The sequence below is a fragment of the Megascapheus bottae genome, chromosome 16 (genome assembly GCF_031878675.1).
Source record: "Megascapheus bottae isolate mThoBot1 chromosome 16, mThoBot2.hap1, whole genome shotgun sequence".
Lineage (NCBI taxonomy): Eukaryota > Metazoa > Chordata > Mammalia > Rodentia > Geomyidae > Megascapheus > Megascapheus bottae.
The window spans coordinates 44,799,641-44,826,719 of NC_143524.1; the positions used below are offsets into that span (position 1 = coordinate 44,799,641).

The 27,079-nt window shown below is 39.2% G+C and overlaps 1 protein-coding gene across 1 annotated transcript in view; it reads left to right on the forward strand.

Moving 5' to 3' along the window:
• Nucleotides 1–27,079, forward strand: part of Pold3 (DNA polymerase delta 3, accessory subunit) — a 42,577-nt gene that overhangs the window by 571 nt on the left and 14,927 nt on the right. The window contains exons 2-8 of the mRNA XM_090348418.1: nt 691–746; nt 6,268–6,370; nt 12,221–12,260; nt 13,629–13,761; nt 19,275–19,539; nt 21,150–21,222; nt 25,652–25,817. Of these exons, the coding sequence (XP_090204544.1) occupies nt 691–746; nt 6,268–6,370; nt 12,221–12,260; nt 13,629–13,761; nt 19,275–19,539; nt 21,150–21,222; nt 25,652–25,817 (836 nt within the window). The remainder of the gene's footprint in view (nt 1–690; nt 747–6,267; nt 6,371–12,220; nt 12,261–13,628; nt 13,762–19,274; nt 19,540–21,149; nt 21,223–25,651; nt 25,818–27,079) is intronic.

Sequence of the window (27,079 nt, forward strand, 5' to 3'; positions counted from 1 at the left end):
CTGCTGGCTGTGCGCGCCCTTGGCAAGGGAAACTGGGGTGACGCGGGGTGGGGGTGGGGGGCTGCTGCGCACCAGGCACCAGGGCGGGGTAGTCCTTACCAAGGAGGGGACTTAAGCGCATGTTGATGTGCCCTTAGTGAGGGACACGGACTTTCGGAACCTTAAGTTTGTCTTTCCTGCTAATGCCAAATGTTACACCTTTACCCAGCCTTCTGTGTGTTGGAAGCACAGTGTTTAGAATTACAAGTGTGTGCGTGTATGTGTGTGTACACGTACCTGTCCGAAGACTTAAATGGCTGATGCTCTACCGTTGCTCACTAGGGCTCCAGTCTGGCATTAATATGGAGATAGGTCTTCTCCAGGCTGAACTGGATGCTCAGTAGGTAGAATTACAAGGGTAAGCTACCAGTGCCTGGCTGGAAGTCTTTGAGAGAAGGGGCATACTGCGTATGCACATCCAGCCTGCCTGCCTTTCTAGATTCTTTTTGCATTACTTAGTCTGTTAATCAAACTGATTAGGAAACACTTTGTCCTACTTACTCACACGGTTCTTCTAAACTACAGTGATGTTAATTACAGTTTATAGGACATAATCGTCTAAAAATAAAGATTCTTCGGGAGTGGGGGCTTGGGACTGATTTACCCTCAGGAGTCATTTAATAAAACTTAAGGAATTGCTTATTCTTGCAGGTGACATACAAATGGCTGAGCTACACCCTAGGGGTTCATGTTAATCAGGCAAAACAGTAAGTCCAGTTTCCTACCAATTTTAATGACACTGTGGAGTTTTTGGTTTTATTGTGTTTTTTAACTGTACACATAACTTCTTAGGTGAGAACTGGTTTTTCTGTTCCCTTGGGTAATTGGGAAAGAACACTGTTTTTTATTGCTTTTTATTATTTTTGCCTCTTTTAGGAGATGGGTGGACTTTTATACAATATGTGGTGTTAAATTCACTGGATTTATTTGTAGCCTTGCCTCTGGTTAACATCACTTTGTTATTTCAAATTTATTAAGTGGAGTAGTCAGTCCTGTTTATAACTCAGATTTATGTCTGTTGTCTTATGTCTTCACTAGATTTTCTTGGGTGCTTCTTAGGCCCATCCTTGGGTGTTACTCATATGTTTCTACAAGGGCAGCAGCTTGTTTGGCACAAGCTGTAGTACTGTAAAAGGCAGGAAGACTAAGTGAAACTAAAAAGTGTCAAAATCCTAAAGTGTTTAGGATGGCAAAGGATGTTGAATTTTGATATATTATTCTTCCTTGCTGAAATCTGAGGCCAAAGAGCAAAGCCAAGCTTTTGAAATAACTTTAAATTATTTTGACTTAAAGATGCAGATTCTTTTTTATGGCCTAAGGAGAATGGGGAACTAGCTGAGGACACATATATTGGGTTAAATGCTTATTTTGGTTTGCTTTCTTCCTAAGAATGGCCTAAGTCATAGGAGTATGCTTCAGAGGAGTGTTAGGAAGACCTTGATCTCTAAAGCAGGTTGATTTGCCTTTATTTGGGTTAGTGTTAGACAGATCCAGGAGACTCATTTTTTGGCTGTGATGTTTAAACTTTCAAGACCTGAAACTGTTGATTTGTTTTGGTTTCTGATACTAGAAATTGAACTCAGAGCTCCACACTTACTAGGCTGACATTCTACCATTTTAGTCATACTTCCAGCTCCTTATGCATTATTTTTGAGGTAAAGTCTTGTATTATGCGTGGGCTGGCTGGAGCTTTGATCCCTCTTGTCTCACTGAGGAATAGGTGCACACCAATGTACTCAGCCATTGGTGGAGATGGAGATGGTGAACTTCCTTTTACCTAGGCCAGTACTGAACCATAATCTCACCATCACCACCACCACCACCACCACACACACACACACACACAGAATCTTTTCCTCCTAAACAGCTCAGATTACAGGCTTGAGCCATCTTGCCCAGCTGACCTGCCTGGATTGTGATAGGCCTGTTGTTTTGTTTTCCAGCCCTGGGGCTTGAACTCAGGGCCTGTGCACTGTCTTTGGACTTTTCTCAAGGCTACAGTTCTACCACTTGAGCCACAATAACACTTCCTGCTTTTTCTGTTCAGGGCCTGTGCACTGTCCTTGGACTTTTCTCAAGGCTAGAGTTCTACCACTTGAGCCACAATACCACTTCCTGCTTTTTCTGTTTATGTGGTATCAAGGATTCGAACCAAGAGCTTTGTGCGTGCTAGGCAAGTACTCTTGGCCTTGCTTTTTTTTTAATGCCCATCCTTGGGCTTGAACTCAAGGCCAGGGTACTGTCCCTGGGCTTTTTGCTCGAAGCTAGTGCTCTACCACTTGAGCCACAGCTCTACTTCTGACTTTTTGGTGAAAGTGAGAGTCTCAAGCACTTCGCTGCCTGGTTTGTCTTTAAACTGCCCTTCTCAGATCTCAGCCTCCTGAGTAGCTAGGATTACAGGCGTGAGCCACCAGTGCCCAGTTCTTCGTATTATTATTTTTAGTGTTATTCTGGTGGTTGCTAGGAAGTGCTCTACCACACCCTTCATAGCCCAGTCTTTCTGGCTTATCAGTTAAGGTGGGGGTCCTGATAGTCCCCCCCCCGCCCCGGGCTGACCTCGTCACTGTCTTCCCAATCTACCTCCTGAGTAGATATGATTATAGGTATGAGCCATCATGTCCTGCTAATTTTTTAAAAAATCATTGCTAATTGTCACTGTATTCAAGTTTTAGTAAAATATTCTTCCCTTTTGTACATCATTCCTTGTGAATGTACCAGCTGTTAATATAGACTGAAGTTTAGATTTTCAATTCGTTGGGATTTTCCCCACAAAGCATTATCCTAAATAGAAGCACAGCAAGCTCATATGGCTAGGATTTTAACAAGATATCTACTTTCATTCAACTAATGTCACATAAATATTAGATGTCCCCAAAGAAAACTGTTACACTGAGGTATAATCATCTAAATGTCTATTAACTTGGTTTTGTTTAGCCTTTTACTTTCATCTACTGAAATCACTTCATAACGAAGTTAATTATTTGCTTACATAGAACATGTGTTACCAGAAGAAGTATAAAACCTGATTTTGCAATGTAAATATTAAGAATAATTAAACAGTTTACTGCAAAAAAAAGTTTTATATAGATTCTATGCTTTTAGCCTAAAAATTCATAATAAGAATACACTAAAACTTTCAGATTATTAGCTCAGGGCAATTTTTTAATTAAAAAAATTATTAATATTGATTTTTACATCGTATTTCAAATGACATATTTAACAAACAAGTATTCAAGGAGGGAATCTATATGATCACTGCCACTTGGATTTTAGAACATAATTAAAATTAGGCTGAGAGTTTGTATGTCATAGATACATATTAATCTATGTAATAAAACATGTCTATAGTCATAGATTTTTATGTCTATGTAGCTGTGTTTTTATTTCCAATACCATGTCCATAGCATTGGATATGCAAATATTGAGTCATCGCTCTTGTACTATTTGGATCTAATAGCCACATATTAAGGATACCATGTGCCTTTTGTTCCTTTGGTCTTGTCTTACTCAACATGATTTGCTCTAGATTCATCCTCTTCCCTGCAAATGCCATTACTTTATCTTGTCTGTTGGCTATGTAGAATTCCATTGTGTATATATACCACATTTTCTGTTTCCATTCATCTGCAGTAGGGCATCTGGATTGTTTCCATTGCTTGGCTATTGTGAATAGTGCAGAGATGAACATAGCTGAGCAGGTGTCCTTATCATATCTTGGGATATGATGTTCAGGATAGATGCTCAGGAGTGGTATGGTGGGGATCATAAGGAAGGTCAGTTTTCAAAGTTCTTTAAGAAACCTTCACACTGCTTTCCTGTAGTTCAGGGAAATTTTTAGATGAAGAATAGAATGTGTATTTCCTCATGTCTTCTGGGAAGAAATTACTTTTTCATGCTTGGTGTAAGGAAAGAGTGCAACCTGATCTGTATCTATATAGGTATCCATTTTCTCAGCACTTGGTAATTCTTATTACTGTCTGACATTTTTCTTTTTATTGTATTTGTCTTCCTTTACTAAATATATATGTCCCTGGAAAGCAGAAACTTGTTCATCTGAGTCATACTGCTCACATTGCTATTGCTGTTTAACAACTCACCTCAAAATTTAGTGGATGAAAACAGCCATTTTCTTTTTTTTTATACTCTTACATTCTTTGGGTCTAGAATTTTGGACAGGACACAGTGGAAATGGTACTGGCTAGATGACCTGAGTTGAGTTTTTTTAAAAACATTACTGTGGCCACAGTGGATAAGAAAGGGGTAGAAGGAGGGCCGGGAGTTTGGCTTAGTGGTAGAGTGATTGCCTAGCACGCACGAAGACCCAGGTTTGATTTCTTGGTACCACATGCATAGAAAAAAGCTGGAAGTGGTACTGAGGCTCAAGTGGTAGAGCTCTAGCCTTGAGAAAGTCCAAGGACAGGGCTCAGGCCCTCAGCTCAAGCCCAGGACTGGCAAAAAAAAAAAAAAAAAAAAAAAAAAAAGAAAGGGTTAGAAGGAGACTTAACACTTGGAATTGGAATAGCCCTGTCAGAGAATTCAGAGGTTATGGAGATAACAGAGGGAAAAAGATGGCTGAAGCCACTATGGTAGCTAAGCAAAGGGAAGAGAGAAATCTGAAAGAAGTAGAGCAGAGGCAGTTGAGGGAAACCAGGGGACTCAGTGGGTGGCTTCAGAGAGCTAAAAGGCAATTCAGGAAGAGAGTGATTAGCAGTGTAGGTTATTTAGCTCTTGACATTGTTAATTTGTTTTGGCTGTCCTTGGCAGAAGTATGTAGAACTCTAAATATTTCTTGAAATAAAATAAAAATGATAAGCCTCTTTTTGTTGTTAAATTCTTAAGTTATGGAAGAGAGTGAAGTTCTGATATTTGCTGAATGATAGCGATAAAAATGAGTGAAAGGATTTTACTAAAAGCAAATTTTTGCATTAATGTTGGCTATCTAAAGTTAATGAATATTCTGGATACTGGGTAGTAAAAGTACACTCCGCAGTTATTAGCAATTAATGAGTAATTGTTTATTTATTTATTTTTGCCAGTTGTGGGACTTGATCTCAGGGCCTGCGCACTGTCCTTGGACTTTTCTCAAGGCTAGAGCTCTACCACTTGAGCCACAATACCACTTCCAGCTTTTTGCTATGTATGTGGTACGTGGGTCTTTGTGCATGCTAGCCAAGCAGTCTACTTCTAGGCCAAACTCCCTGCCAGAGTAATTATGAAATTAGAACTGCAGAGTGGACATACGGGATTGTAAACATAGTAGGTTATTTTTCTTTTGCTCATTGCTTTCTTAAAAAAATTTTTTTTTCAATACTGGGGTTTGAACTCAGGGCCCACATCTGCTTGGCTTGGTTGCCCAGCTGATACTACCATTGAGTCATTACTCTAGTTATTTTAGAGATAGAGTCTCACATGGGCTGGCTTCCAACCATATCCCTAATGTTTTGGAGGACCAAAGTCTTAGAATCTGTGGAAAACTCTGAATCAATGAAGAAAGTTCATGTTGCCAGGTGCAGGTGGTTTACACCTCTAATCCTAGATTCTCAGAAGCTGAGATCTGAGGAGCCCAGTTCAAAGCCATTCTGGGCAAAATAAAATCCATGAGACTCTTATTTTCAATAAATTACCAAAAAGCTAGAAGTGGAGCTATGACTCCAGTGGTAGAGTGCTATCCTGGAGCAAAAGAAGCTTAGGCCCTTAATTGAAGCTGCTGGACCAGAAAAAAACAAAACAAAACACAAAATAAGCCCCATGTCTATTTGCTAAATACTTTGAAGATAGAGGGAGGGTAATAGGAATCCCAGGTTAGGAGAATTGAGAGTCTAGTCTAGCTTTCCTGTTTAACCTCAAGATACAAAAATTGAGAAAAATTATTCTTTACTAGATTATATAGCTAGCTAACTGACTTACTGTGAATCTGGTATCATGTCCATTATATGTCATTGCCTCTGTTCTTATGCAGGCTCTGGACCTCTTGGCCTGTCATTGGTTTATTTTACTGCTTACTATGTCACTGTGAACTCAGCCTCAATGTCTCACCTACAGTCTATCCTTTGTTTAAAAAAAAATATATATGCATATATATGCATATGTATATATGTGTTGTATCTGTGTTAAGAACAAAAGTTCTGCTATTTAGAAAATTTAACCAGATTTGCTATATCTCACTTTTAAGTTACAAATAAAAGTTGATGAGATTCTTACTAATGAATTCTCCCTTCTTTGGAACAGGATGCTATATGATTATGTTGAAAGGAAACGGAAGGAAAATTCAGGAGCCCAGCTACATGTCACGTACTTGGTGTCTGGAAGTCTTATTCAGAATGGACATTCTGTAAGTTCTCAGAATTTTGTAGTGAACTAAAAACTGCTATAACCTAACACCCAGTGGAGAGAAAACACAAGATTCAGTATTAAGGACTTTGTACTGGGATATGAACTCAGGAGCTTGTGCTCTAGGAAGGTGCTCTACCTCCAGCCCTATTTTTATTGTGTTTTAAGTATTTTTCATTCGTGTTTATAATTGGATCACCATCCTTTTACCTATGCCTCACATGTAACCAGGATTATAAGCATGCAGCACCAAACTTGGTTCTGCTGAAATGGCATCATGTCAGTTTTTGCCCAGGTTGACTTTGAACCATAACCCTCCCAGTCCCTGCCTTCTGAATAGCAGGGATAATAGATGTGATTCACTTGGCCTGGCCTGTAATTTTGAACACTTACTTTGGTAGCTTTGTAGCTTAAGTGGCAGACAGAATGCGAATTTTAGCACCAGCACTTAATTAATGTAGTACAGTGACATGGATTAGGAACATCTTTATTCTCTTGCATCTTCTTTTTAAATTATTTTCCTATTTGGTATCTCTTAATCTGTCAACACAAGCTCCTGATACATTTTTATCATCTCAACAAAGCTTTCTTGGTCTGCTGACTTCATCTTTCAGGAGCACAGAGATCATTTCCTATAGAAGCTGTGTTCTGTCACACACCAAGTGAGCCCCCTACTCCCCCCCACCACCAGAGATCTCTTCCTGTATCATTCTGAAGTAGATGCTGTCAGTTGGCAACTGCATGGCATTTTTTCTGTTCTTGAGTTTAAGGAACTCTTTTTTCTCTCTCTAATTGTGTTAGAATCTTCAAACAAGTGTAGTTTTACTTGGGAACCATTGTGTTCCTTTAAGGAACAGCTTGGCTGTCTCATACATGAAATGTTCCAGACAAGAAGGATTTTAGATTTTGGATTTGTTTTAGATTTGGGAGTCTTTGCATATACATAATGAGATACTTTGGGGATGGAACTCAAATCTAATTATAAAATTTACTTAAGCTTCACACAAACACACGCTACACATACATATGTGTGATATACATAGAAGTTAGTCTTATGCAGTACTGTTAATAATTTCATTCATGAAACAAAGTTTTATGGTGTAGAATTTTCCACTTTGGGGCCTGGGAGTTTTGCCTAGTGGTAGGAGTGCTTGCCTAGCATGCACAAAGACCCGGATTTGATTCCTTGGTACCACATACATAGAAAAAAAAAAGCTGGAGGTGATGCTGTGGCTCAAGTGGTAGTGCTTTACCTTTGAGAATGTCCAAGGACAGTGCTTAGGGCATGGATTGCAAAACAAAAGCAAAAATAACAAAAAAAAATTTTTCCACTTTGGGAATCATATCAGTGCTCAGAAGATTTCAGAGTTTGAAGAATTTTGGATTTGGATTCTTGGAGTAATATACTCAACCTGCTATGATTTTCTTTTCTTTTCTTTTTTTTTTTTTTTTTTTTTTTTTTAGTGGGGAATCACCATTCTGTTTGAGAATTTGAAAGAAAAATGCATGTTAAAATTTTAAAAATCTTAGGAATTCAGACTAGAATCTACAATTAATAATTTGTGTTTGAGGATAACATAGATTTTACTCTGAGTTGACGGGTGGTATTCTTAATTTGGTGTTGTTAGATGATCTTTAGTGGTTGATTTTTGAGACTTGGGATTTTTGTGTGAGTCCCTGAAAGTACATACATTCCTCAGTACATTTTTCTGTGCAACTTGTAATGTTTTTTAAAAAATAGACATTTTATTGGCTTTTTGTTTCTATAATAATTGAGATAATCAACTTAAAGGGATAGGCTCTGGTAGATCATGCCTAGCTACTCTGAAGGCTGAGATCTGAGGATCAAGGTTAGCCTAGGCAGGAAAGTCTGTGCGACTCTTATCTCCAGTTAACCACTAGAAAACTGGAAGTGGTGCAATGGTTCAGAGTGGTGAAGTGCTAGCCTTGAGCGGAAAAAAAGCTTAGAGATGGTACTCAGCCCCTGAATTCAAGCCCTACAATGGACAAAAAAAAAAAAAAAAAAAAAAAAGAGAGAAGAATAAAAAGAAAGGTTTATTTGGCCCAGAATTTTAGAGCTTTAGTCCACGGCTCATTGGCCCACTGCTTCTATGTCTGTATTGAAGTATTGTGGTAGGAGACATGACAGAAGAGGAAGCCTTTATCTCATGGCTAGAAGCAAAAGAGGAAGAGTCTAGTGCTCTCCAGTCCCCTTGAAGGACATGTTCTCAATGACCTAAGACTTCCCTATGTCTTGCATTTTCTAAAATGCCAAGCCAGGGTCTAAGCCTTGACACATGGGCATTTGAGGCCCACTAAAGACCCAAATATAGCAAAAGTTAAAAAGAAAGCTGTTGCTTGCTTATAAAGTAAGCACCTTCTATTTTTAAATTTAAGAGGCCATTTAAATTCTTCTCAAAGTGCTTTTTCAAATGCAATCTTTTTTATTGGAATCTTCATATAAAATTCCTTTAACCAGGTACTAGTGGTTCATGCCTATAATCCTAGCTGCTCAGGAAGGTGAGATCTTAGGATCACAGTTTGAAGCCAGCCTGGGCAGGAAAGTCCTTGAGGCTCTTACCTCCAATTAACCACCTGAAAACCCGAAATGAGTTGGAGCACTAGCCTTGAGCAAAAAGACTCAAGGATTGCTCCCAGTCCCTGAGTTCAAGCCCTGTGACTTAAAAAAAAAAAAAAAAAAAAAAAGTAAAGAGTGAGATTGCTTTGGTTGGAGCCATGGACTTGTACACCTTACAGCCTCACCAGGAAGTGCTAGAATTATTGACCAGTGTGGATGCTAGCCCATGCTTATTCTTTTTTTTTTGGCCAGTCCTGGGCTTGAGCTCAGGGCCTGAGCACTGTCCTTGGACTTTCTCAAGGCTAGAGCTCTACCACTTGAGCCTCAGCACCACTTCCAGCTTTTTTCTATATATGTGGTACCCAGGAATTGAACCCCGGTCTTTGGGCATGCTAGGCAAGCACTCTACCACTAGGCCAGACACCTGGTCCAGCCCATGATTTTTCTGATAGTCATTATTATTGTGAAAAATATTTTAACAATATGCAGAAAGCAAAAGTCTCCCTCAAGATAATATTGCTTTAAGCCTCTTTTTGTGATTTGGTTGAAGTTTTCAACCTGACTTGCTCTTTTATGTTAGAAATATTGGAGACTCTTAACATAAGCATATATATATATATATTTGCTTTAACTAAATACATGGGTACGAAAATCAAAATCAGCATATATATTTGTGCCTGTACTATTACTTGAGCTCAGGGCCTTGAACTTTCTTTCTCGTGGCTAGTACTATACTATTTGAGCTATGTCTCTAATCTGACACTCTGCTGTCAGATTAGAATCTCATGGATTTTTTTTCTGCCCAAGCTTTCTTTGTATCACTGTTCTCTGATCTAAGCTTCCTGAGTAGTTAGGATTATAGGTGTGAGATACTGGTGTCAGGAAAAACCAATAGTTTTCCTGATAATACAGTTATTAAAATCAATCCTATGAGGCTAAGAGTTTGGCCTAATGGTAGAGTGCTTGCCTAGCATGCACGAAGACCGATTCCTTGGTACCACATACAGAGAAAAAGCTGAGGTGGGCCAGGAGTTTGGCCTAGTGTTGGAGTGCTTACTTTGCATGAATGAAGACCCAGGTTCAATTCCTTGGTACCACATACATTTAAAAAAAAGCCAGAAGTGGTGCTGTGGCTCAAGTGTTAGAGTGCTAGCCTTGAGGAAAGCCCAAGGACAGTGCTCAGGCCCTGAGTTCAAGCCCTAGAACTGGCAAAAAATAATTTTATAATGTTTTTTATAGCCAGGCATGTGAGTGTACACCTATAATCCCTGCACTCAGTAGACTGAGATAGTAGAATTGAGTTGAGGATCTGTCTGGACTCTGTATAGCAAAACCCAGTCAAAGCAAATAAAAAAAGTATATGCATATATTCAGAGTTGCTTGTCTATAGCTAGGTTTTATTAAAACACTAATTGTAGTCAATCTACTAATATATTATCTGTAAATATTAAATGAAGCTTTTTCCATTTTGCCTTCAATTTGTAGGCTCCTTACTTTTATCCCTAGTATTTTTGTTTTTTTGGGGGGGTGGAGGGGCATTGATTTTGGTCTGGTGTTCAAGCTTGCACTGTCCCTGAGCTGTTGTGTTCAAGACTAGTGCTAGTGCTCTACCACTTGAGTCACATCTTCATTTCTGGCTCTTTTTTTTCTTTTTCTGGTAGCTAATTAGAGAGGAGTCTCATAGACTTCTGCTCAGGCTAGCTTAGAACCATAATTCTCAGATCTTAGCCTCTTGAGTAGGATTGTAGGCCTGAGCCACTGGCTGCCTGCTATCTTATTTTGTTATTGTGTATATTATTGACATTATATATTCATTACCCTCTTTCCTAGATAAACATTCACTTATTATGCAACCTGTCTTATTATTTGAAAAACTATAGAAATATTTTTAATATATTTTATTGTAATTAATAGAAGGGTTACATTATATTCGCCAGATAGAAGGCACATTACTTCACAAGCATTGCTACCCTTTCTCATGTTTTTGTTCCCATTTCCCTCCCCATCCCCTTCCTTCATCTTGTTTTCCCCCCTTCCCTATCCTATTTCAAATTAGAAATCTTTTTTATTGCAACCTCATAAGGCTATAATGATAGATTTAACCTATTTGATTTAGTAGTCCCTTTTTGAGTTAATTTGCATCTTTGGCTATTAGCAATAATGCAATAAAAATAGCTCAATGAGTATGGGTTTTGGGTGTTTTTAATGGGATTATATTTCTAGAAGTAGGATGGCTGATAAATTTATATGTACTTTCATTGGGTATTGCCAAATACTTTTTTATTATTCTCACCAATGTTTTTCATCCAGCACATGTGGACATATTTTGGGGCTATTTGCTTTCCTTTGCTAGGAATAGTTTGTTCCTACCCATTTAAAAAAGTTTATCTTTAATCTATGTTTATTTTTAGAACCTTTGTGATAGAAGTTGGAAATGTTTTTCTTACCTAATCATTTAGCTTTATACTTTGTTTAGTTTTTGTTTTCATCCCAATGTTGTTGTTATAGATTATTTCAGTTATTTCTAGATTTTGAATTATATGTAGGAATTGTTTCCTTACTCTTGGATTATCTCCTGTCATGGAAGACATCTGTTTTCTTCTACTGGGTATATTATCTTTTGACTTTGATTTGAAATTAAATTCTGATCCATTCAGGATTTATGCTGATATAAGGGGTGAGAGACAGATCCTATCTTTATCTAGTTCCATAGAATTACAGAGTCATTCTCACTACATCATGTACTGATATGAGATACTGTATTTTATTACCGTATTGACATACAGTATTTTATTATGGTATTGACTTCTGTACTCTTTTAATTTTGCAGAGGTTATAAATGGTGTCTGGCTTTATTAATCTGTAACTGTGTGTGTGTGTGTGTGTGTGTGTGTGTGTGTGTGTGTGTGTGTGTGTGCGTGTGCTAGTAATGGGATTTGAATTCAAGGCCTCATGTTCTTGGTTGGCTTTTCCATTCAAGGCTGTCACTCTACCATTTAAGCCATGGTATCAATTCTGGCTTTTTCCTAGTTAATTGGAGATAGGAGTGTTGTGGACTTTCTTGCCCAACCTAGCTTTAAATCCCAATCTTCAGGTCTCAGCCTTCTGTAGAATTATGTGTGAAACATCAACACCTGATTGAACTAACATTTTAAGGGTACTCAGTGTTTACATAATTTTACATCTAATCACAGTTGGATTATGGGGCAGGGAAATTTCTGAATTGTCAAGTTTATTACTTTAAACATTTAACGAAGTGTTATTTCCTTGTAGTGCCACAAGGTTGCAGTAGTGAGAGAAGATAAATTGGAAGGTAAGTATTTTCAGCAGTGTAGCAAGTCTTTCCTCTTTCCTCTTATGGCATTGATCTGGGAACAATAGCATCCCTAACATACTAAGCTATTTAACTGAGGAGCCCTATTTTATTTTATTACTAGTTTCTTAAACATGTTAAGTAAAATATGATACGACATCTGCTTAACTTCCCATTTTAGGGCTAAAAACTGCTGACATTTATAAAGTACTTGTATCACAGGATTACAAAACTCATGACAAACATGCAGAAACTATCGTACCACAAAAGACATTTCATCAACGGGCAGCAGTGTCTTGTATTCCATAACAGGTTGTTCAAAAAGAATATTTTCTTGAAAGTTAACGTTCTAAATTAAATAAGTCCTGCTGACTTAAGACTATTGGTGCTGCTGCTCTATTGTTTAAAAATCCAATTCAAGTTGGGCGCGATGGCTCACGCCTGTATTCCTAGCTACTCAGGAGGCTGAGATCTGAGGATTGCAGTTCAAAGCCGGCTGGGGCACCAAAGTCTGTGAGACTCTTATCTCCAGTTGACCCTTGAGCCCAAGAGTTCAGGGACAATACCCAGGCCCAGAGTTCAAGCCCCATGACTGACTAAAAAAAAAAACCAACAACATAAAAAACCCCATCCAATTCATGTCGGATGCCAGTGGACCATACCTGTAATCTTGGCTACTCAGGGAGCTGAGATTTGAGGATCTCAGAAGCCAGCTCAGGCAGGAAAGTCTGTAAGACTCTTTTATTTCTAGTTAACTACCAAAAAGCTGGAAGTGGGGCTGTGGTTCAAGTAGAAGAATGCTAACCTTTTATGAAAAAGCTCAGAGACAGTATCTAGGATTGGCACATGCACACAAATGCACTAAAATCTAATTCAGAAACATTTCAGAAGAGTCAGGGTTTATGCTCTTGTCCAATGTCTCAAGACAAAACCTCGTATGCCCATCTCATCCCGGGATGAATTCCCACAGTGCTAGTGCAGTGATAATCTATGATGTCGACCTCTGTAAAATAAAGTCAGAATACATAAATAAGTCCTCGCAGGAAAGATTACTTAGTTCTCTTCAACTAGAGGTTTTTCTCTAGCTAAGAAAGAAAAAGAGCATCATAGTCATCATCAATATTTGCTGAGTGTCCATTGGAGGAGAGATACTCTCACAAGTGCTGTGCTTAGGAATGACTCATCACCACCTACCTCAACATCATGTCCCCATTACATACAGAAGAGTATATGTGACTATTTGGCCTTTTAGAGGTTTTTGGACCACTGCAGATTGCAAATGGTTTTCATGGTGAAGGGTTTCTTGTTAAAGTCTCACATGCTATGAAGTTTGTGTATTAACAGACTATTTTTCCTGTTGACTTGTAGCAGTGAAGTCCAAGCTAGCTGTGACTGCCAGCATCCATGTGTACAGCATCCAGAAAGCTATGCTAAAGGACAGTGGGCCTCTGTTCAATACCGACTATGACATCCTTAAAAGCAACTTGCAGAACTGCAGCAAGTAAGCTCCTTAGTGTTCCTTGTGGGCTTCTTTACAAATTGATTTTGTAAGATGTTTACACAATGGCTGCCTCTTCAGAGTGAATGCCAAGTCTAGTAAAACCCCATTTATCTTGCAGTAAGACACATGCCTAGTTTTATTAGCACATCATAAGGTAAAAAATAGCAGTCACAACCCATATTGAAAACCCCAGTAGACTCCCCATAAATCTATTTCTCATATATTTATCCTGTCACCACCACCAAAATGTTTGTTGTGCCCTCACTCCTCCCTTCCCCAGTCTCTGCTTGTGTAAATTCTACGCATCCTCCAGGAGCAAGTTCAAATGTTGTCCTTCAAAAAACTGTTCCTGAAACTCTGAGCTTTGGGTCTTTATTTTCAAATTAGATGTAATAGAGTCTGTTTTGTGGGATTGTGTTAAAGGTTCGGTTCAGTCCTTTAAACATATGAGTACCTACTAAAACACATGCTAAAGGTGGTAATTTGAATTTATGCAGCAAATATCTTATAAATAGTTATGCATTTCACTGTAGAGAATATGGCCTAGTTCTTGCTCCCTGATTCTGAGCACTGATAGTCTGGGTGGCAGTGTTCTCATTGGAGGAACAGCATGGAAGGATATTGGCTGGCAGGCACTTACCCTACTTCTTTTTTTGTTTGTGGGACTTGAACTCTAGGCCTGAGCATTGTCTCTGAGCTCTTGAGCTCAAGACTGTGGCCCTACCTCTGGAGCCACAGTGCCACTTCGGGTTTTCTGGTGGTTAATTGGACATGAGAGTCCCATGGACTTCAATGCTGGGGCTGACTTTGAACTGCGATCTTCAGATCTCAGCCTAGTAGCGAAGATTACAGGTGTGAGCCACCCTGCCCAGCTTTTACCACACTTGAAGCAGCAAGACAGATTTCCTAAAGGTTAGGACAGCTAAACTGAGGCGTGAAGGTCCAACAGAAATAGCCAGACAAAACAGTGGGAGAGGAGGAGCGAAGTGATGGAAGTACTTATAGCTGGGACTGAGTGAGAGGTAAGAAACACTTAGGAGATTGGAGTCGGGTGATGCTTTTACTACTCTTTTAGTAGTAAAAGTGGGGATTATCTTGAGAGCAGTTAGGAGCCACTGAAAATTTTTAAGCAGATGGGATGAAATGATAAGAAACACACTTTAGAAAGATGACTCTGGCTGCAGTATTAAAAGTACAGCAAAAGGGAAGCAAGGCCATAAGAGAAACATTACCAGGCTCCAGGGAGGAGCTGACAGTTGTCTGCAGTGCCGTAGTGAGTGGTATTGGGTAGAGGTGCAAAAGCTGAAGAGTCCTAACCATTAAAAAGGCCTTGTGAGCTAGTGGTTGGGAACTGGATATGTGCTCATTAAGATAACCTCCTGTGGTTTGGGTAGCTGAACATCAAGAAAGGGAATCTGTAAGTAAGAGGATTTAGGGAAGCTTAGAAAACTATAGATTAGATTATGGACTTGTTGAATTTGAGATGTCTATAGAAATCCTAAGTGGGGAAATAGGGATAAAGGCAAAGATTTTGGAATTAAGGAAAGTAGGTAAGCAGCTAAGCCACAGCAGCTGATACAGCCTTACTGAAAGAATGGATAGAATGAATAGAAAGTAAAACTCTCAGCATTGTTCCTATCTGTGCTACCTTTGGAAATGTATTTAACCTTTCTCCCAATGTTTTTCCTCCTCATCCTCCACTCCCCAAGCTGTATAGCTCATTTCCAACACAGTGTCTAGAGAGTATCACTGCTGAATTAAGTTTGCCCTTTGTCCCAACATTTCTGTGTTCCTCTTTATCCTCCCCAAAACAGATAAACTTGCATACAAGACAAAAAGGTACAGGAATCAACATTGACAGAGAAGAGAAAGATGAAGAAGAAAAATAACAAAAAACCTCTTGTTTTTATTTTTTGGCGTTCATTTCAGTCAACGTGTCTGAGATCATATTCACATAGCTAGTGAGCCTTTGTCATCCCCTCCTGAGAATATCCTCTGTTGGTCTCATTGTGTGAAGGTTTAGAGTCCTATATAATTTATCATGTTCAAGTGTGGTTTATTGTCTTTTACCATCCATTGGATTTACTTATAGGCATATTCTAATTAACCACAAATGAGGGAAACCATGCAACCTATGTTTCTTTGAGTCTGGCTTACTTCACTTGGTAATGGCCATTCTTAACTGCGGTGAGATAGAATCTCATTGTTGTTTTGATTTGCATTTCTTTTATAGCCACAGATATGAGCATATCTTCATGTGTCTATTGGCCATTCTTACTTCTTCTGAGAAGTCTCTCTTTAAGTCTTTAGCCTACTTATTAATTGGGTTGTCATTTGAGGATTTGTTTTTTGGGGTTAGCTGTTTTAGGTCTAAGTATATTTTGAATACAATGCTCTTGTTCAGTGCATAACTGGTAAAAATCTTCTTCCATTCTGTGGACTTTCTGTTTATCTTGCTAGCAATGTCCTTTATGATGTAGGAACTCTTCAGTTTGATGCAATCTCATTTATCTAATCTTTTTTGATTTGTTGTGATTCTGGATCTTCACTTAGAAAGTTTTGACCAGTGCTAGGAGCCCTGGAGTTTCCCCTTACCCTCTCTTCTAATATTTTCATGGTATCTGCAATATTGAAGTCTTTGGCTCATTTGGAACTGATTCTGCATGAGTATAATCAGTTCTGCCAGCACTATTTGCTGTCTGTCTTCCCTTCTGGTGAACACTATTTAATGATAGGTGTGTGTGTGTGTGTGCGCACGCGTGTGTGTGTGTGCACGCATGTGTGTGTGTGTGGGTATTGGTACTGGGACTTGAACTAAAGGCCTGGACATTGTCCACCTCTACCAGTTGGGTCATGCTGCTATATCCAGCTTTTTTTCTGGTTAACTGGAGATAAAAAGTCTTCATGGATCTGTCTGCCTGTTTTGGCTTCAAATGGGGATCCTCAGATCTCAACCTCTTAAGTTGCTCAGATGACTGGTGTCAGCCATGATACCATTTTTTTTTTTTTAATGCCAGTCCTAGGGCTTGACCTCAGAGCCTGAGCACTGTCCTTGGGCTTTCGCAAGGCTAGAGCTCTACCACGTGAGTCACAACACCACTTCTGGCTTTTTCTATGTATGTGGTACTGAGGAATTGAACCCAGGGCTTTGTGCATGCTAAGCAAGCACTTGACCACAAGGCCAAACTCCTGGCCCACATGATACCAAGTTTTTAAGGATGTACCCAAGAGGTAGCAGCTACAGATAGTAGGAAAAGTTTGTGGGGTTCCAGAAGCTAAGGGAAAAGTTTCAGGAAGGAGGGATTGCTGGATGAGGTCAAATGCTGCTGAGGAGCCAGGGACAGGGACTGAGAAATGCTTGTTGGATGCAGTGATGGCCTTAGGAAGAGCATTTCCACTCAGGAACTACATCTTTTCAGCTGAGGAAATGGGGACATGAAGAAGAGAGGCAGTACAGAAAATGTGACTGAAATGAACAGGGAATAGACTAAAAAATTGTTGAGACTGAGGAAGGATATGTACAGTTTTCAAGTTGAATATGTTTGAAGTTGGATTGTTGGGAGAGAGTCCTGGAGGAGGAAAAGCTAAAGGCAGTGGGGGAACAGGATAGCAGACAGCAGCAGAGAGACAGAGATAGTCCTGGAGGAGAAAGAAATAGTCACTTACGAATCTCACAGGAGTAGGAATCATTGTGTTATCTGCATACACCAAATAGTGTGTGGCATGTAGTAAGCCTTCAGTAAACAATTGTTGAGTGAATTGATTGTAGACAGTTCTTTCAGTTCAGAACTTAGGAGTATAATGCCATTTAAATATTAAATAATTACATAGCCAGAGAATATAATTTAGAAGTCCAGTGCCTTTTAGGGAAAGATTTCAAGAGAACATTAATAGCCTGGTATGTTTCTGTAAAATATTTATTAAATTGAAACAAGTAATCTATATTACAATCTTGTCATGGCATGTCTAGTTGTAACAAGTAAGCCAGAAAAAATAAAAGTGACTCAGGTTAAAAGTACAGTTTGCCATGGGCCCATTAAAACTAACAGGATAAGTGGAAGTATGATAACAGGAATCACTTCAGTGAAATCTTACCTAAATACTGGCAGTGCCTTGGGAGAAATGTGAGGAATTTACCTCCAGTAAAGCAGTTTGTCTTTGGTCCTGAAAATTATGGGCCACCTGAGATCGGACTCATGAGTTGTATATTTTAAGAAATGCTGTGACAGGAAGAAAATCACAGTTTCAAGATTGAGCAGAGATTCTTCTCTCTTCCGACCTGGTTCCCGCCTAACATAGTCTACTCCTCGTTGCCAGTTCTGGGTCCTGACCCTAAGGTGTGGAATGCAGACCCAAAGAGAAAGAGTTGTTGTGGAGCCAACCTTAGGTGCTGACAATGAAATAAAACATGGCCCTTTCCTACATACATGGTAGCCTTGCAAGGCCAGAAAGGAAGACCAGGGGTAAAAGTAAATTGTTTCCATCTGTTCTTAGCTCTGATGCACCAGAGAGGTGGGTTCATGGAAGACTTTTTTGCTGTGGACCATCATGACTCATTTGAAGGTTTTGCAGTTTGGGGGCTCTTTAGTCCGAAATGAAAATTTTCCCCCTTAGGCCAGTTATGCTAGCAGTCAGCATTGAAGTTGTGCCTGTGATCTCTGATAATTCTTCTCTCCAGGTAGTTTCTAAATCTTCCTCCATTTCGTACCTCAAGTTGAGGAGATAAGGAAGAGGGAGAAGGCAGAGCCTCCCTTTTAGTCTCTGTTCTCCAGTGTTCTGCCTTCCACTGGCTATGTGCTGAGTGCCTGAAATACAAGATAAACAACTGTAAGGAAGTCTCCTTCCCCCAATAAACCTATACAGGGGAAGTAAAATGTTTTCCTTTGTTAGAAGAAGCTGGGGAACCAAGAAGGAAGGCTAAATCATTATCCATTCACACTGTGGAATGTTCCAGTAAGGATCTATGTGAAACAGGCACAGTTAACAGAGATCAGAGAACAGGAGGTGAATGTTCACTTTAACATGCCATACAAACTATTCACCAATGTCTTTCCTTGGCCTTCTACGTAATTGCTTGTCTGGTGCTCTAAGTTGGTATTACTGAAATTAGGAACAAATGACTAAAGGACCATAAGTTATAAAAGCCAATGGCTCTGTTCCCTATTTCTTCTATGTTTTAAAGCGCGATCCATTCTGGCCAGAAGAGTTGCCAGGAAACTTGTTAATATTTAAAGCTTTTAGTTTTGATTCCATCAATGTTTATTGAATGCCTAGCTCTATAAGAGGAATGTCTTCAAGATCTAACCATTTGGTTTCCCACTAGTGGTAAAATTACTAAATATTTTATTTTTGTTTGGTGTCATCTTACTCCTTTGAATTAGAAGACTCCTGATTCCAATCCTAGCTCTGTTGTTAAGCAGATGTATATCTTTTATATTAGGGTAGAGGGTTGAAAAAATAAGAGTTTGAAAATAAGGTTTGATAATGACATTGTGGATCATTTCTGTCCTAAGGTTTAGTGCCATTCAGTGTGCAGCAGCAGTCCCCAGACCTCCTGCAGAGTCTTCCTCTTCTGGAAAGTTTGAGCAATCAGATCCTGAGCCATCCAGTGAGACACAAGTCAGTAATGAGCTGACCACTAATGGTCATAGCCCACCTGCCTCTAAACAGGTTCCTCAGCAGCCCAAAGGAATTATGGGAATGTTTGCTGCCAAAGCTGCTATCAAAACCCAAGATCCCAATAAGGAATCCAAAACAGAGGTTAAGGAAGGAACAAATGTAAGTCTTTGAATATGTCATCATTATAGCACAGAATGGGTTTCTAGTGAAGCATGAGTAGTAACTGTACATTTAATTATAAAAGGTTCTGATATTACCCTGACAACAAAACTTAAAAATATATATATAAAACCTTAAAAAAAAGAATATAAAAATAGTGTTTTTGTTTAAAAAAAAAAAAAGAAAGGTTTGATACTCAGTTCTGATTTTTCTCGGCCTTTTAATCCTTTGAGTTCTCCCTGAACATTGTCCCTTAGATAATCCTTCCTACCAAGCCTTGAGTTCTCTTGTAGTAGTGATACCTACCCTGTATATAGCATGAGAATGTTGTGGGGTCTAGTTGAAATAATACATGTGAAAACACCACAGACAATTGTAAAGCTTAAGGAATTGTATATTAATATGCCAGCATGTTACAGTCTCAGCTTTGCCATATATACCTTCTGAGTATATCTAATAATCTTAATACATTGAAAACAGTATTTTGGCCTTTTTTCTGCTTAACTTTTTTGTTGCTGTTGTTTAGTTGCCCAAGCTAAGTTGAAGAGTACTGACATTAAAGGAAAAAAAAACAAACCCCCCAAAACCAAAAAAAGCCCAGCCAGGTGTGATGGCTCATACCTCTAATTCCAGTTACTTGAGGGGTAGAGATTGGGAGAACTGTAGTTGAAAGCTAGCCCAGAACAAAGTTTGTGAGATTCCATCTTAATAAAAATACTGGGTGCAGTGGAATGTGCCTGTCATCCCAGCTATGTGGGAAGCTGTAAATTAGAAGGTTGGGGTGAGGCCTGTCAAGTGGTAGGCTAGCAAGTGTGAGGATCTGAGATCAAACCCAGTAACACTACTGAAAAAGAAAAAAGAGGTTAGAGGCATAGCTCAGGTGGTAGGGCACCAGCCAGTGAGAAAAAGGATCAGATATTGAGTCCCAGTCTCCAATAACAAAATAAGGATAATACTCAGTATTTTTCTGCATGTATACATAGGTATACACAGTGCCATATTCCCAGTACTTAGAATACTGAGGCAGAAAGATCACAAATTCGAAGCTTGCCCAGGCTACGAATGAGTTTGAAGTTAGCCTAATACCCTGTCTCAAAGCAAAACAAACAACAACTCAAGCATCAAATTGCCATTGTAAATATCCAGAAAAGTGAAATTATTGTTATTATCATTAAGCTTCTACATTAGGAAAAGAGAAAGATGGAGGAAAACAAAGAATTTTTGAATTCCTACTATGTAGGCATAGTTTGATCTTTGTGTAAATCCTCTTATTGTTTGAATCTTATCATTTTTAGTTCTATTTCTGATGATTAAAAGTATAATCATTTGTCCCTTGCCCCCTGTTATGTACCACACTGCCTCTGATTTAATTCTGTTAATCTTAGTAGTTTTAAAAAGAAAAGCTTAAATATATCCATGGATAATTTTGTAAAAGTTCTGAGAAATAAAGCTTTCAACATTAATATCCAGATACTTTGTGGTCTAGATCACTGTTCTAGATTAGTTATATCTACCATCTCTGAAAAGATTGTTTAAAACCATGCTACTATAAGAGCAGCCTAAATGATGTGGGGAAAAAATCATGTGTGTTTTCTTTTCTATGTTTTTAGGTGTCTACAGCAGGCAGCAAAGGACCAGGAAAAGGGACTGTGATGAGCAACTTTTTTGGAAAAGCTGCAATGAGTAAGCAAGTTCTTACTTTCCTTTGACTTATGTGTGATAGATGTTCAAGAAATATATGTACCTGAGTCAAAGGCCAGCTTTGTGCCTGTCCATACATTCCTATGTTCTAATATAAATTTACACTATAATGACTAAATGGGCAGATGAGTTTTACCAGTGGCCCATGAACTGTCTGGGTGAGCTGGGCTCAGTGGAGCTTTTGAAAATGAGTGTTTAAGTGGGTTGGGGAGGGAAATGGGGACAAAAACATGAGAAGGCGTAGCAATGATTGTTAAGTTATGCACCTTCTATCTGGCGAATATAATGTAACCCTTCTATTAATTACAATTAAAAAAAAAGAAAAGAAGTGTTTAACACAAATGGGTATTTAGCTGCCATTTTTCCTGCATGGGGACCAAGAACTGTTTCTCCACAAATCATGTTAAAACTCCACAAATCCTTGTTAAAACTTTCACCAGTGCTGTATCCTAACTACTCAGGAGGCTCAGATCTGAAGGTCTTGGTTTGGGGCACTAAAGTCTGTGAGACTCTTATCTCTAATTAACCACCAGAAGTGGCACTGTGGCTCAAGTGGTGGAATGGTGCTTTGAGCTGAAGAGCTCAGGGACAATGCCCAGGCCCAGAGTTCAAGCTCTATCACTGACAAAACTTGCACCTTGTGAAATTCTCCTTTTTGTGGTGTATCTTTAAATGTGGCCTTTCACTTGTGGACCGCAAGGGCCCATGATTTTGCTTGGAAGCTAGGAAGCTCTCATCCCTCTCTCTAGTGACATGCTAGAGATCCCTGAATTCATGGCCTCTCACACATGCTAAGCAGGACTGTAACCACTTAGTTGCATACCTCAGCAACCTGTATTAGTCCAGTCTGTTTTCTCTTGTCAGTAACACTACAGGCTGTTGCTGGGAACTCAGGACTGCACATGCACACATATGAAGTGTGCTCTACTGCAGAGCTGTGTGTGTAGCTCTCTTACATTTCCTGAGGGTTTGTTTCTGGTCCTGTGTTAAAGCTCTTCTTGATTGTGTGGATGGATAGATAGATAGATAGATAGATAGATAGATAGATCGATCATAATTGTGGGTGCTGGCATTCATTGCCTTCTGTGACCGTGCTTATTCTTATGTCCCAGAAGGCCACCAAAACAAGTCTTCTGTTTTAGTTGTTTCTACATATACCTTATAGAACTGAGTTACATCTCTGTGTGCTTTGGAAAGACCCAGGTAGTAATTTAAACTTATCTATTTTTGAGAAGGCAGAAACTTTTATTTAAAAAGGTAATTAAGAAGGTTTATTTTTATGAAAAGAAGCAATACTTAGATATTTTCATACTTCTTATTATCAAGTATACATCCCCTGGGGTATGTGGTAGAAAACCAGGAAGAATTTGGAAGCCGCTGGATAAGTAGGGCACACTTTTCTTAGAGCATAGGTTTTTTTTTTTTTTTTTTTTTTTTTTTTTGGCCCCCTTCTCTTTCTGGCCCCGCTCGCTCCGGCCCCGCTCGCTCACGCACCTGGCCCCGCTCGCTCCTGGCCCTGCTCGCTCCGGCCACCACTCGGTTGGGCTCCGCTTGCTTGCTTTCGCTCTCTGTCGCTTGTTGCAGTCTCGTCTCTGGCACTTCCGGCTTGGGTGTGTATGTGGGATACCGAGGAATCGAACCCGGGTCCTTGTGCATGCTAGGCAAGCACTTTAACCGCTAGGCCAAACTCCCGGGCCCCTAGAGCATAGGTTTTTACAAAGATGTTGTGGCATTTTGTTACATGCCTGTGCAAGCAAAACTTCTCTGAATTCTGCCTTTCCATGGTAGCCAAATCGATGCTCAAGAGAAGGTCGGGATGATGGTATTTGATTTGCTGTGGAAGCTTTCAGGGAAGAGCATTCATCTGTGCTGGGAGGTTATTGGGAAGCCCTTCACAGGAAGGCCCCCTGCTTCTGTGGTGGAACATCATGCCAGTGTCACTGACCTCTGGTGGCCAGTCCTGTTGCCGGTACTGCCACCATATTCAGTCAGACTGTGGCTTCTTGGCAGTTTTGGTAAGGGCCACATGTTTGTGTGTTTGTAACCCTAAGAAACAATGAGGTTTTGCACTAATGTGTATGTGATATGTGAATATTTGGTAACTATAAAAAAGTACTCTATGTTAGTGTACATTTAGTTAGTCAGTCAGTTATTATTATTTGTTTATTCCGGGTCCTAGGGCTTACACTTGGGGCCAAGGCATTGTCCCTGAACTTTTTTGCTCGAGGCTAGTGTTCTACCACTTGTGCCTCAGCTTCACTTCTAGCTTTCTTGGTAGTTTAGTAGAGATGAAAGTCTCACAAACTTTGAACTGTGATCTTCAGATCTCAGCCTTCTGAGTAGCTAGTATTATAGGCATGAGCCTCCATGCCAGATATAGCAACATTTTTTTATAATGGCCAAAAGTGTAAACAACCCAAATGTTCATCATCTGTGGAATGGATAAACAAAACGTGGACTATATACAGACAGTAGAATATTATACAGCCATAAAAAGAAATAAAATTCTATAATTAGCCATATGTTTTATCTCCTAATCAGTGTGGATCATTTTTGTGGGAAAGTTTGAGAAGCACTGATACTTGAGAACAGTAGATTTGAAAATGCAAGCATGGCTGAGTGGAGACTGCTGCCTACCATATCATGCACGAAGCCCTAGGTTCAATTCCTTCATACCACATACACTGAAAAAGCTAGAAGTGGTATTGTGGCTCCAGTGATAGAGCGCTAGCCTTGAGAAAGTCAAAGGATAGTGCCCAGGCCCTGAGTTCAACCCCCAGGGCTGGCAAAGAAAAAAATAAAAGAAAATACAAGAAGGCTGTCACTACTAAGCTAGTGGGGTTCCAAAATCAGCATTTTCCATTTAAATCTTTAAAAATGTAAATATCTCTACATTATTATTCTTACCTGTACATAGTTCTGCTCTTCACAATTTTAATATTATTGTATGACATTGCTTATACTAAGTACAACAAATTATGTGCTTTCACAGATAATATGATTTCATAGGTTATATACTTTTTGGAAGTTCTCAGATAGGCCCATCTTACTTACATTTGTTAATCCCACACTGACTGTGTGTGTGCGTGTGTGTGTGTGTGTGTGTGTAAGGAAAAGTGTCAGAACTGACTTAGGTTCATTTCTTAGCTCTTTCTCTGTCAGAGTAACTTTGGGTAAGGCATTTAATGTCACATCTCCTTTTAGATACATATTAATTTTGCCAATAATGGTGTTTGAACTTAGGACCTTACACTGCTGAGCCATGCCTTTATCTCTGCTTTTTTGCTAGTTAATTTTGGGATAGGGCCTTGCTTCTGATTTCCCTTCTTGCCTAGGCTTGTACCGGGATTGCAAGCCACCTATTGTCCATAGCAACCTTAGGCTTCCTGGCATTGCTTGTATGACAGAGGTGCACCATCCCCTGCAGCTCCCCTCTACTGTGATAGAGTTCTTAGAGACTTTCATCCAGGATGGCCTAGAACTGTCACCCTCTCATCTCAGCCTTCTCTTTAGTTAGGATCACAGTCCTGAACCAAAGCTATCCAACTAACTGCATATCTTTTAATCTTTGTGATAGTCTTGTAAATATTATTAATTATAAATTAAATAATTTATAGAGAAAAAAGCTTTTTTAGTCTAGCTCAAAGGGAAGCAGGATTTGGATCAAAATAGTGTGTTTTATCATAAAGGTACTAGATAATAAATATCCAGACAGTATAGGTAGTTTATAATAGAATGGCTCTTGGTATAAATCCTATTGGTTGTTTCGTTTTGTTTTGGTGGAACTGGGATTTAAACTCCTCATGCTTGTTATGCAGACACCCTATCTTTTGAGCCACACCTCTAGCTCTTTTTTACCCAGTAAAAAAGTAGAACCCGTTCAGGTACAGCAGATGTTATTTTCAGGTAGTGTCTTATATTTTTGCAAGGGCTAACCCTGGATCAGCATCCCTCCTAGCCAGCTCTTGGTTGAAACTGGGTCTTGCTATAATATCCTTCTGATTTCTGCCCCTGAGTAGCTGGGATATAGGTATGAGCTAGTGTGCCTTGTCTTCTGTTGCCATTTTTTAAACTGTGTACTCTTACTAGCTGTGATTCTTCATTTTCCTCACTGAAAAAGGGAGAAAGATGTTACCTTACAAGACTGATTTTTTTTCTTCTTCTATATTTTGTTTTTATTATCATTTGACATGGGACTGTAATATAAGAAATTAGCAGGAGGCAGCTCAAGTAGTTATTGGAAAGGAGAAGTGTTTTCTGAACAGAACTCTTTCGGGCAAGGACTGGTTTTCACCCTTTTAGCCCTTGCTCCTAACATATTCCCTGGCACATAGTGAATACATTATTGAGAATGAGGGATTAATATTGCCTCATGAGGCTATATATTATTCTTCTATACTTTCTTTTGCAGATAAACTTAAAGTCACTTCAGATTCAGAACAAGCTGTGAAAGAAGAAAAAGCAGTGCAGCCACCTCCAGTATCTGTCCCTGAAGCCAAGTTGGCAGCTCCCACAGGCCTGAAGAAACCCAACAAAAAAGCAGAACCTGTTAAGATGCAACAGAGGGAAAAAAAATGGTAGGAAAATGTTGTCCCTTGCTGGGGAAGAGTGTCTGCTGGGGGAGAGGTCTGCTTGGGCTTATTGACAGCAGGCAGTTTTCAGCTGAGTGCTAAATCCTACTTAATGCCTTAGGGATACAACTGTACAAGCAAAATGAAGAGAGAAACTTGGTAGTTTTTCTAGTGAAGTAGGTCTGCACCATCAGCCAGCTTTGGTGATTTAGGGCCTCAAGTCATATTTTTGTCCCCACTGATCTGAATTGATTATCTTAACCCCCCCCCCCCACTTCATTTTAAATGTGTGGATATTGCATAAGAGCCTAAGTGTTGTGCGTGGGCCTGTGTGCATTACAGTCCAAGTTGCCAAATGAGAGGTTACTGTTTCCAGTCAAATTTAAGAGAAAAAGGTCTTTGTTTTCTTTTTATATCAATGAGTTTATTTTTCAAGTGGTAAAATGTAATTAGAAAAGAAAATAAAAAGCATACAAGCTGTTAAAAATGGATCCAGGAATTTGAGACACTACCTCATAGTTGGTAGAATTAGTCTGTTGAAAGAAATTCTAAAAGACACTGTCCGCACTGATAGGCCCACAAAAAGCTGACTTTTGTGGCAAGGTTGGGGCAACTTGAGTAGAAAACATTAGCAAATGGGGATGTTTCAGAGGCTTAAACCTCTGTCCAGTGGCCTTACTCCTAGGAACATATGATGTATAGGTGAGTTAAAATGTCACGCCATAGGTTGGAGGTTATTACCAGGAATGGACTCAGCATTGCTCTACTAGATAGGATTGGAATTAATTGCAGGGTTTTAGTAGATGCCCTTTAACATTGAGAAATTCTTTCTCAGGGCTTTTGTTGTCATGACTGTTTCATCTTGAATGCGTGTTGAATTTGAACAGATGCTTTTCCTGTTTTTACTCAGACTCATTTGGTATTAATGTGGTCAGGTATACTCATTGATCTTAAAATACCTATCCTCACTTTCTTGGGATTAACCCTATTCAGGAGGCCATTATTCTTTTAATACATGGCTAGATTAGGTTTGTTAATATTACCATAAGCATTTTTTGCTTCTGTGTTTATGAAGGCTTTAGGTCATTAGCTTTCTGATAGTATCTTTGTTTAGTTTTACTAATCAGGCTTTAAAAAAAATAAATACATGTATAAAATCCCTTAGTGAATCTGGCCCTACCCCTGGATTTTTTTTTTTTTTTAAACAGGAAGGTGTTTATTGTGAATGGCTCCTTTTTCTTTTGGCGGTACTGGAGATTGGATTCTGG